At 40.4% G+C, this 10,947-nt stretch overlaps 1 protein-coding gene across 4 annotated transcripts in view; it reads left to right on the top strand.

The window, feature by feature from the left end:
- Positions 1 to 10,947, top strand: part of MCOLN2 (mucolipin 2) — an 87,462-nt gene that overhangs the window by 7,238 nt on the left and 69,277 nt on the right. For 3 of the 4 annotated variants that reach the window (XM_025215759.1, XM_025215758.1, XM_014524806.2), the window contains exons 3-7: positions 1,289 to 1,462; positions 7,915 to 8,068; positions 8,672 to 8,765; positions 8,859 to 8,955; positions 10,073 to 10,172. In XM_025215759.1, the coding sequence (XP_025071544.1) occupies positions 1,289 to 1,462; positions 7,915 to 8,068; positions 8,672 to 8,765; positions 8,859 to 8,955; positions 10,073 to 10,172 (619 nt within the window). Of the gene's footprint in view, positions 1 to 1,288; positions 1,463 to 5,744; positions 6,085 to 7,914; positions 8,069 to 8,671; positions 8,766 to 8,858; positions 8,956 to 10,072; positions 10,173 to 10,947 lie in introns of those variants that run through there. The other variant, XM_014524807.2, reaches the window with a different exon arrangement.

Here is a 10,947-nt window from a genome sequence, read left to right as displayed (position 1 = left end):
AGTGGTCTGACAGCAATGTAGAGTGCCTCCCCCTGCTGTTGGGTTTGAGGAAAATGACTCCTTCACTTGGTATCTCTCATATGTTCCACTTGAGGTGGGGGGTGTGCATGTGTGTGTAAAATTAAACTGTCTGTTACTCTCTGCATTGCCCTGGGGTTTAGATTTCTGTTCATTCTACCAGTAGACTTAGTAGCAGATGTGCTAGAGCTGTCTGCATGTTCAGGAAGACCCCTTCCTTAATGTAATTCTTTCTCCGCTGGTGCATGCATTGGCACTTCTGGAGCCAAGGAGCCCTCAGCATTTTTCACTTTTTACTAACAAGGACAGGAGTTTGTTTGGAGTTTCTTTGCTCTCTCTTACTTTTGATCTGTTCTTTCATAGCCCTTTCAGTGTCTCTCTTGGTTTGCCCAAATATACCTGGAGTAAAGCATTTGATGTTTCCTAAGAGTTTTTTTTAAGGGGATATTGAAGGGTAGCAGTAGCATAGAAAGTTGCATGGTGGTAATGGCAAGTTTTTCATAAGTGGATTGACCCCTTCTGTAACTGGGCACATACTCTTGAATAACAAATGAAAAAAAGTTACTACTGTTAGTCTAAAAATGCTTCACCTGGTTTTAGAGGAGGAGAGTAAACTGCATTCTGACATGCCTGCCACATTATTATCAAAATTGTCAGCAAAATTACCATTACGGTTTGGGATTTTTTTTACATCCCTTGAGGGTGTCAGAATAGACTGAATCTTGCTTTAGTATTCAGCTCTAGGGATAAACTGCCAGATGGGAAGGGACAGCAGAATAATTGTGAACTGACCAGATTTCATAAGGCAGTATTGGTAACTACCAGTAACTCAAGTCCATTATGTTGCTCTCAATAAACTTTTATTTAATGGAATTATTTTTGATTATGAAAGCCCTTTTAAAATTCAGTATTGCTTCAGCCTGAATTGCTGCTCTATCAAAGGAGGGCATGAGTTCAAATGATTGACTTTTTCCAGCAGAAAGCTCATAGTTTTATTGATTCATAGTGCAGGTTTTTGAAACTTTTCAAGTAGAAATTTACCTTGTTTTGTTTTGATTATGTACATTTCTTCTTCTGGATTCAGGAACAAATTATTTCTTGACCTTGTTTTGTTAGCACTTAAACACCTAATAGTGATGCAGAATAGAAATTGCATACTTTCTAACTAGTAACTAACCCATTATTTAAGGATGTGGAGAACTCTACTGCCATCAAAATGTTACTGGTGGAACACTACACTGACTTTGGCTGTTTTTGTTTTTGTTTTCAGCTTATCCTTTTTGGTTTGAGTAATCAGTTAGTAGTTTCTTTCAAAGAAGAAAACACTGTTGCATTTAAACATCTATTTCTGAAAGACTATTCAGGTGTTGATGAAGACGATTATAGCAGAAGTGTATACACACAGCAGGATGTTTATGACAGCATCTTTTTTGCTATTAATCAGGTAAGTTTTCTGTGTAAACAGTATGCAATGAATGGCATTAAGTCATAGTCACTAAGATGTATCATTGGTATCTATTTTCTGTTCTAGCTCGGGTGTTTGCAACCAGTTCCATTTTAACTGGAACTTACTGGTTGGGGTGGGGGCATTGTTCAGTGTTATTTTATGGCTATCAAAATGCACAACTCTGAATTTCTATTAATATTAGTTTGATTTCCAATTATGTCAAAGAAGTTGTATGGATTTTTACTTTGAGTAGAAATGGGCCTGGGGGTACATATGTGCTAGGTATTCAACCAATTTATGCTTTTAGCTATATTCAATTGCAGCTTTGTAGTGAGATTGCTAGAAGCTTTAGCACTGGAATGCAATGCTTCCAGGAATGTTGGGGCACCAACTTTAATTTTTCTGTATGGCATTTTTAAAGGATTGTGAATAAGATGATTTCCAACTCCCTTAGTTATTTTTTTAAAAAGTGTCGGGGGCAGCTAAACTTATAGATAACACAAATTGGTTGTTGGGATTTCTAACATGTACATTGAATAGAATATAGCTGAAAAGGGGAACAGAAATTTTCCCTTGTTATAAATCAGATGTGGCTCAGGTCTCTTGTGGCCCAGTAAAGATCAGCAGTGTGGGGAATGACACTCTTGATCCTTCCCAGTCCTGGGACATTTGAGCATTTGTGCAATTTTGGGATTTAATTTAGAACTGACCAATGTTTCATGGTTTGGTGATGGCATCTTTTTAAAAAGCCAGTATAGCTGCTCAGGGCTAGTAAAATGCAAAGGTCACCCTAAGTGTCTACAGAAGTTGCTTTTTTGCTATTTAAAGCGCTTTATTGATGTGACCTAACAGAAGTGCATGGCTTTATGGCATTTTTTAAAATGGGTACAGCACTTTAAATTAACCCTTGTTAAATGAGGTATTAAATTTGAAGAGCTGTATTTTACAGCACTTTAGCAACCTATAGCATTTTAAATAGCTTCAATCCCTTTAGTTTGGGCATGTTCTGATATCAGGCCTCTGCTGCCTGGCAGTTTCTTTGATACCATGAAGAATGTTCAGTAGAACAAATTTGTAGGGTTTTTTGCTGCACAGAATGAGCCTAGTAGTCTGGCCTGGGAGGAAAGGGGGGGAAGGGGAGGGTTTAAAATACGAGTGTGAGTCCACAATTCTGATCCTGGCATGTACATATGGGTATTTGCTGTCTTTTTTCCTGTAGACTTTTTCCTCAGTTAGGTTATATTGCTGTTTTTGCTTTTAGTATTTCTTCTTTCTTTTCTCACCTTTCCACTTTACTTTTTTCTTTCCTTTCTTTCTTCCTCTTATAGGCACTAAGGCTGATTTGAAGCCCCAGGTAGAAGACAGTAGTGAAGTGATAGATTTTATATCATCAAACAGGATCCAAGTGTGCAATACTGGCATCAAATCAGGTTTCTTTGTATGATGTCTTTATTAAAGAAAAACATCTTCCTGTTTTTAGAGGAGCTTTTTCCACAGTCTTATACTAGACCAGGTAATTTTGCAGCAGTCCACATTTCCAGCCTCTGAGTGATTCTGAAGAAAGGAGAGCAGCAGAGTATGGACCCTGGGCTTCAGAAAAGCAAACTTTGACTCCCTCAGGGAACTGATGGGCAGGATCCTTGGGAGAACAGGCTTAGGGGGAAAGGAGTCCAGGAGAGCTGGTTGTATTTTAAAGAAACCTTATGGGAACAAATCAGCTGGATGTGCAGGAAGAATAGCAAATGTGGCAAGCAACCAGCTTGGCTTAGCAGAGAACTCTTTGGTGAGCTTAAACACAAAAAGTAAGTTTACAAGAAGTGGAAGATTGGACGAACAACTAGGGAGGAGTATAAGAATATTTCTCAGGCACACAGAGAAGAAGGAAGACCAAAGCACAATTGGAGTTACAGCTAGCAAAGGACATGAAGGGTAACAAGAAAGGTTCCTACAAGTATGTTAACAACTAGAGGAAGGTCAGGGAATGTGTGGGTCCCTTACTGAATGGGGGAGGCAACCTAGTGACAGATGATGAGGAAACAGCTGAAGTGCTCAATGCCTTTTTCACCTCAGTCTTCACAGGCAAGGTCAGCTCCCAGACTACTGCACCAGACCGCACAGTTTGGGGAGAGAGTGAGCAGCCCTCAGTGGTGACAGGTTAGGGACAGTTGAGAAAATCTGGGTGTGTACAAGTCCATGGGGCCAGATGCAATGCATCTGAGGGTGCCGAGGGAGTTGGCTGATGCATTTGTAGGGCTGCTGACCATTTTCTTTGAAAACTCATAGCGATTGGGTGGGGTCCCGGATGATGGGAAAAGGGCAAATATAGTAGTGCCCATCTTTTAAGAAAGGGAAGAAGGAGGATCCAGGGTCCTGAGGCCTATTTTGTTCAATATCTTCATGAACGATCTGGAAGATGGGATGGATTTTGCACCCTTAGCAAGTTCACAGATGGCACCAAGCTGGGGGGTGCAGTAGGGTACAGCTAGGATTCAGAGTGACCTAGACAAATTGGAGGATTGGGCCAACAGAAATCTCATTAGTCCTGCATTTAGGACAAAAGAATCCCATACACTGCTACAGTCTTGGGACCAGTGGGCTAAGCAGGAGCTCTGAAGGAAAGGACCTGGGGGTTACAGTGGACAATAAGATGGATATGAGTCAACAGTGTGCCCTGGTTGCCAAGAAGGCTAATGGCATACTGGGCTGCATTAATAGGAATGTAACCAGCAGGTTGAGGGAAATAACTATTCCCCTCTATGTGAGGCCACATCTGGAGTACTGTGTCCAATTTTGGGCCCCCCACTATAGAAAGGATGTGGACAGGTTGGGGAGAGTCTAGTGGAGGGCAACAAAAATGGTGAGGGAGCTGGGGCATATGACTTAAGAGGAGAGGCTGAGGGAACTGGGCTTGTTTGCGGAAGAGAAGACTGAGGGCAGATTTACTAGCAACCTTTAACTACCTGAAAGGTGGTTCCAAAGAGGATGGAGCAAGACTGTTCTCAGTGGTGAAAGATGACAGAACAAGGAACAAAGGTCTCAAGTTGCAGCAAGGGAGATTTAAGTTGGACGTTAGGAAAAAAATCCTCATTAAGAGGGTGGTGAAACACTGGAACAGGTTACCTAGAGAGGTGGTAGAATCTCCATCCTTGGAGGTTTTTAAGGTACAAAGCCCTGGCTGGAATGATCTAGTTGGGACTGGTGCTGCTTTGAGCAGGGGTTGGAATAAATGACCTCCTGAGGTCTCTTCCAACCCTAATTTTTTATGATTCTATGATTCTAGCTAGACTGAATATATGAAGTTTGTTTTTCAAAGAAAAGGCTGCTGACTTTTGGGAATACAACTCAAGACAGGACAGTTTCAGGGATTACACATGTTTTTACACCGCTTCAAACTGTTTCAGATTGGCCACCCAGAATTGCTAGGTTCTTTTTTTATGACCTTGACGATATGTAGTTAGGTTCCTGAGCAAGATGCCATGCCACCCTGGGGTACCTTGACATACTTCGCATACAGAGTGCTATGCAATGTTAGCACTTAGTTTGCAATATGATTCCCAAGAGAAACCCTGAGAAGTGAATGCTTTATAGGGTATGTCTAGAGTGGTGTATCCCCTGTCATACCCTCCCTGGCATCAACCGTCATTGGTTTAGAGAGATACTCATGACTGTTCTGTTTAATAGTTATTAGTGGATCTATTATCAATTATTCTATTTAGTCCCTTTTTAAACCTGGCTATACTATCCGCCTCTACAAACTCCTGTGGTAATGAGTTCCACAAGTTAACTGTGTGATCTGTTTGTTGTTGGGTTGTTTGTTTTTTTTTTTTTTGGGGGGGGGGGGGGAATTTAATATAAATAAAAACCAAACCCCTTTCTCTTAATTTTAAACCTGTCTTTTGTAAACTTCAGTGGGTGCATTCTAATTCTAGCATTCTAGAATAGGTGAATAACAGTTCCCTGTTCACTTTGTCCACACTTCATGATTTTTATAGACCTCTGTCACATTTCAAGCCCCCCCCTCCCCCCAAAAATCCTTCTCCTTTCAAAACTCAGGAGTCCTGCCATATCAGCAGAGATTAAAAAGGCTAGCTGCTTCATACCCTAGATCATCTTGATTGCTCTTCTATGTACTTCTTCTAATTTTAATGCATCCTTTCTGAGATGCAGAGACCACTGCATACAGTATTCAATATTTGGGTGCATCATGGATTTGTGTAGTGGCATGACATCTTCCATTTTGTTTTCAGTGCCTTTTTAATGATGTCTAACATTTTTATTTAGTTTTGGGTTGCTGCTCCATATTGAGCTGTTTTGGGATTGGGGTTTTTTTGGGGGGGAGGGGTAGGGAGGTTGGTGTTTTTTTGTTGTGTTTTTTTTAAAAGAACTATCTACAATGACTCTAAGGTCTCTTTCTCAGCATTGTGCACATATAGTTGAGGTTATTTTCCCCAAGTGCATTATCTTGTACTCGTCAACACTGAAGTTCATCTGCCACTTTCTGCCCACTCAGCTTGATGATATCTTTCTGTACTTTTTCTGTCAGCTTGGGATTTGACTACCTGGACCAACTTAGTATCATCTGCAAATTTGGAGTTTTCACTGTGTATCCCCATTTCCAGGTGATTGAAAATGTTGAACAAAACCAAGCCCAGCACATATCCTTGCAGGATCCCTCTTTTGTGCTTCCTGTATCCTGAAAAGTGACCATTTAGCCATATCCTTTGCTTCCTGTCTTTTAACCAGGTCTCAAACCACAAAATAACCTTCCCTCCAATCCTTGGCAGCCCAGTTTTTTAAAAGCCTTTGAGGTACCTTGTTGAAAGGCTTTTTGAAAATCCAGATATGTTATATCAACTGGATTCCCCTTTTTTATACGCTTGTTAACAGCCTGGGAGAACTCTAGGAGATTGAGGCAGGATTTCCCCTTAGAAAAGCATACAGATAAGCCTTCTGGAAACCTTCAAAGGATGTTTGACTATAGCATTAGCCTGTTGGCAGGGCATTTAGGTGCTCTTGATATTTGTGGTGGAGGTGCATAAGTTAGTTGTGATGGTTTGGCCTTCCTTTATTATCTGTCTGTCAAGCTCCTTTGAGCAATATTAATTGGTGTTCAGCTGAGCTGGCAGACAAACAGTTATTTTCATGGTCACTTCCTAGGCAATGCAAGTGTCTGAATTTTATATGAAGAGCTGTCTCTCTGCTAGTCTCTCCAGTAGCGTACAAGCCTGAAAAGCATGGCCCTAGCAAACATCTTATCTGGCTTATATATAGCTCTTTTCATTGGTAGATCTCAAATAATGTCAGTATTATTCAGTATTATACAGATCAGAAAATGGGAGGGCAGAAAGGTGAAATGACTTCCCAAACCTTCCAGGCAGCAACTCTTCTTTTCTGCTTTGTCTCCCTAATGGGATAGGGTTGGAAGCGGGAGCGGGGTGATGGGGAGAGGGAAGGGGGAACTAGGAAAGGGCCAAAAATAAAACATTGACAGAACAAGGAGCAGTGGTCTCAAGTTGCAGCAAGGGAATTTTTAGATTGGATATTAGGAAACATTTTCACACTAAGAGGGTGGTGAAACACTGGAACAGGTTACCGAGAGAGGTGGTGGAATCTCCATCCTTGGAGGTTTTTAAGGCCGAGCTAGACAAAGCCCTGGCTGGGATGGAATGGTCTAACTGGGCATGGTCCTGCTTTGAGCTTGGGGTTAGACTAGAAAGATGATCTCCTGAGGTCCCTTCCAACCTTTATTTTCTATGATTCTATGTGGTTTGAGTCTGACTGGGTGGCAATAACCTAGTTGTCTAATAGTGGTGGGTCATCCCAACCCTTTTCTGAAGCTGCTCACCTTGGCTCTTGTCTGGGGCAGTGGGCGGAATTATAATTACCAAAATCATCAACAGTTTGGGGTTTTTCCTCTGAGATGTATTATTAAAGGCTTCGAATTTCTTTTGTTCTAACTGGCCATTTCATTAAAGCTCTTTTGTTAAGATGATTGTGCTAACTTTGTTTTAAATATATATTTCTAATTCTGAAAAGTCATAACATTTTTCATCTAAGGGTTTTGAAGCTGCTGGACCAGTTGAGCCTAATACTTTTTAATATAAGTTGCATAATATGCCCCTGGGTAGTATCAGGATGTTACCAGCTATTTGAGACTTGTGGAGAGTAGTTTAGACCTTGCTGCTGATTTGGAATGTTTGACTCCTGTGTCTGTGTGGCATTCATTTATTTGTGTACCTTGCATGGAGGTTGAACTTGTTGATTTTTGCAATACATGGACAAAGGTTACCTTAAAAGTTGTATTATGGACTAGTCTCATGCAGGAAAGGAAAAAAATTATATTCTTGCCCACACTCATTTACTTAGGCATTAGTAATACTTAAAGCCATACATTAAGGAATAAGGTAAGAAATAAATTAAGTTAACTGAGACTTTTGTTCTTGAATTAGTACCATCAATTAAAGAATGTATCCCTGGGAACACTTGGTTATGAACATGACGAAGATGATGGGTCAGGCTTAAAAATATGTAAACAGCAGTACAAGAAAGGCACAATGCTTCCGTCCAATGATACGCTGAATATAGATGTTGCCATTGAAACAGGTACAATCCTTCTACAATTTTTAAAAAGTGCTGCTGTGGAGGCTTTCTGTACTGTAATGACAAATCAACAATGATTTTTTTTTAAAAACTAATAAGTTTTTGTGCAGCAGTTGTACTTTTACAATGACATAGGAAAAGTTAACTTGGAAAGATATAGCACTACAAATCTTACAAGTACCCCAGCATTTTGAAGTGCTGCAAAAATGGGGCAGTATAGGCACAGGCAGATGCAATCCCTCAGATAGAGCCCCCTAGTTTGAGATTATTATAAGAGCGTGTGGCAGCATGCTTTCCAGCCAGGAGGCATTATAAGGAGTTACTAGGACCTGTGGCTCTCCTTCCTGCCTCTCCTCGCCCCCTTCCCTACTCAGAGAGGGGAGTCCATTAGTAAACCTGTTCAGGGACAGCCTGCTGCTTTTAAAGTAGCACCTCAAAACTGGCAGCTGCTCAGGATCTCAGATTAACTTCAGTGGGGCTCCACATAAGCAGAGGTGCTTACAATGAATAGTTTGTCAGGTCAGGACCTAACTTTGAGTACCTTCCATATTTGAATCCCTTTTTAAATATAAGACTTGTAAAAATATCTTTCTCTTCCTTTTTTAGATTGTATTCGCTTAGAACCACAGGCACTAGCTAATAAGAAGGTTAATGACTTGGACATAAAGAATTCATCATTTTTCAATCTTGAATTTTATAGGTAAACTTTTTTTAAAGATGCATTAATCATATGAAAATAATGGAATATACTACACTTAACTTTTCTGATTTCTATCTTATTCTTTTTGTTTAGGCTTATACAGGTTGAACTCTCCTTTAAACTTAAGGGCATTGATCTACAAACAATCCATGCCCGTGAACTGCCTGACTGCTATGCATTTCAGAATACTGTAAGTAAATTCCAGGCTTACATGCATAGAATCAAGTTGTCTAAAATTTTGGCAAATTTTGTTTCATTTACAACCTAGCTACAAATTAAAAGTAATAGTATGTAATTAATGACAGTAACAGCTGTGAATTAGGGGTGTGCGAAGTCGGCAGGATTTGATTTGGATTCGGCCTGATTCAGGGGACAGTCATTCGATTCGCCGATTCACATCACTGTCTCAATTTGACTTGGTCAAATCTGAATCTGAAGATTCGATTCTGATTTGGAGATAGACAGCTTTATATGTTTTTTCAGATTGAGCGTCCCATGGGAGCGTTGTGGGGTGGAGAAGTACTTCCAGTCCACTTTCGTGTCTGCTACGGAGCGCACAGGGACACTGCTCCCCTGGCCCCCCCGGCTCGGTGACTGGTGCTTCCTGGGTCTGGGGGGGCACCCAGGGTCCCCCCGCTGCCGATTGGTACTTCTGGTCCACTTCTGGGTCTGTCGCCAAGTGTGCGGGGGAACCCCCTGCGCTCCTGTGGGACACTCCATCTGCCCCATCATCTCAGCGTTCATGAGCTGCGCCTGGTACCTCAAGGTATGTAGAAAAAATGTATAAAGCTGTGTCTATGGCCGAATTGTCGAATGACTCCGATTTGATTCGGAGAGATTAACGAGTCTCCTGATTCGATTCGGAGGAGATTTGGTCCGATTCGGCAGCCAAATCTCCGAATCCGAATCGAATTGGTGACTGAAGCTTCGCACAGCCCTACTGTGCATCTTACTGAAGTCAGTAAGATTACAGCTGTGTAAATGAGACAATCTACCAAAGAGGACTCTTGTTTTTCTGACCTGTTTTAGAGCTGGTAACTATTTACCCCTTCTCAGACACTGTTCCCTCTTCACATTATATGAATGTTTTGTTTTTCAGAAGAAAATTCAAAGCTTTGAATTAACTTTTTTAATGTTTTGTTTTAGCTAAAAAAAAAAAAAAAAAAAAAAAAAAAGTTTTCAGATGTACTGTCTTCATACAGCTGGGTATTGCTTTGTCTTTCAAGGCCTTTTTAAGACTAGTATAACTTACTATTTTGCTTTTATATATAAAATTCAAATGATGAATTTTTATTTGTGTTTTGCAGATTACTTTCAACAACAAAGCACACAGTGGTAAGGTGAAGATCTACTTTGATAGTGATGCCGATATTCAAGAATGCAAGGACTGGTATATATCTGGTTCCAGTAAGTATTGTGCATGCTGTGTGATGAAAACTTGTTGCTTCCCGCAAATCTTCACTCAATTTCTATTATGACTGGTTCTATATGTGCCCATATTAATAAACAATGGGCTAATTTTACTAAAAAGAACATTCACACTAGGTCGCTATTGACCAGTGAATAAGAGAAAGATAGAGATGATTATGGTATCATTCCCTGCCTTATACTCTCTAGTGCATTAATTTAATTTTTTTTTTAAATGGCCCAGGTTTGTAGCCTATGTCATTTCCACAAAGGAGACTGGCATTAGGAAATATTTTTTATATTCACCTTCATTTTTTCTTTTAATTTTCTCCTAGTTGTACATTCTTTTTCTGTGCTAGTGATAACCCTTCTTCCCTTCTCCTGCTCTCACCAAATGCATGTAGTCATTTATTTTGTTCCTCCTTGGCTGTCTGTTTGGGAGATATAGCCAAGTGGGCCAGGAAGTGAGATCTTGTTTTTATTCTTGGCTCTGCTGGTGTTCTCCCTGAACTTACCTTTTTTTATTTACCTGGATTTCCCTATTGGCCTTTGCATTAACTTTCTCTGACCATGGTAGTGTTGGCACCACCTCTTGTTTTCCTATCTTATTTCTCTGAGCAGAAAGATTAATTTAGCTGTGCGTTTCTTTTTTTCTTTTCTTTTTAAAGGGGAGGCAGCAGACTAGCTGTTTAGAGAGGCATGAACTTTCATGGCCAAAGGGACATCCTGTGTATAGAGCTCAGTGGGGATAGGAGCAAGGAGTAAGATCAGTAAA

The sequence above is a fragment of the Alligator sinensis genome, unplaced genomic scaffold, assembly GCF_000455745.1.
Source record: "Alligator sinensis unplaced genomic scaffold, ASM45574v1 scaffold32_2, whole genome shotgun sequence".
Classification (NCBI taxonomy): Eukaryota; Metazoa; Chordata; order Crocodylia; family Alligatoridae; genus Alligator; species Alligator sinensis.
Note: the sequence above shows the minus strand (reverse complement) of the source record. Positions and strands in the feature narration are given on the sequence as shown.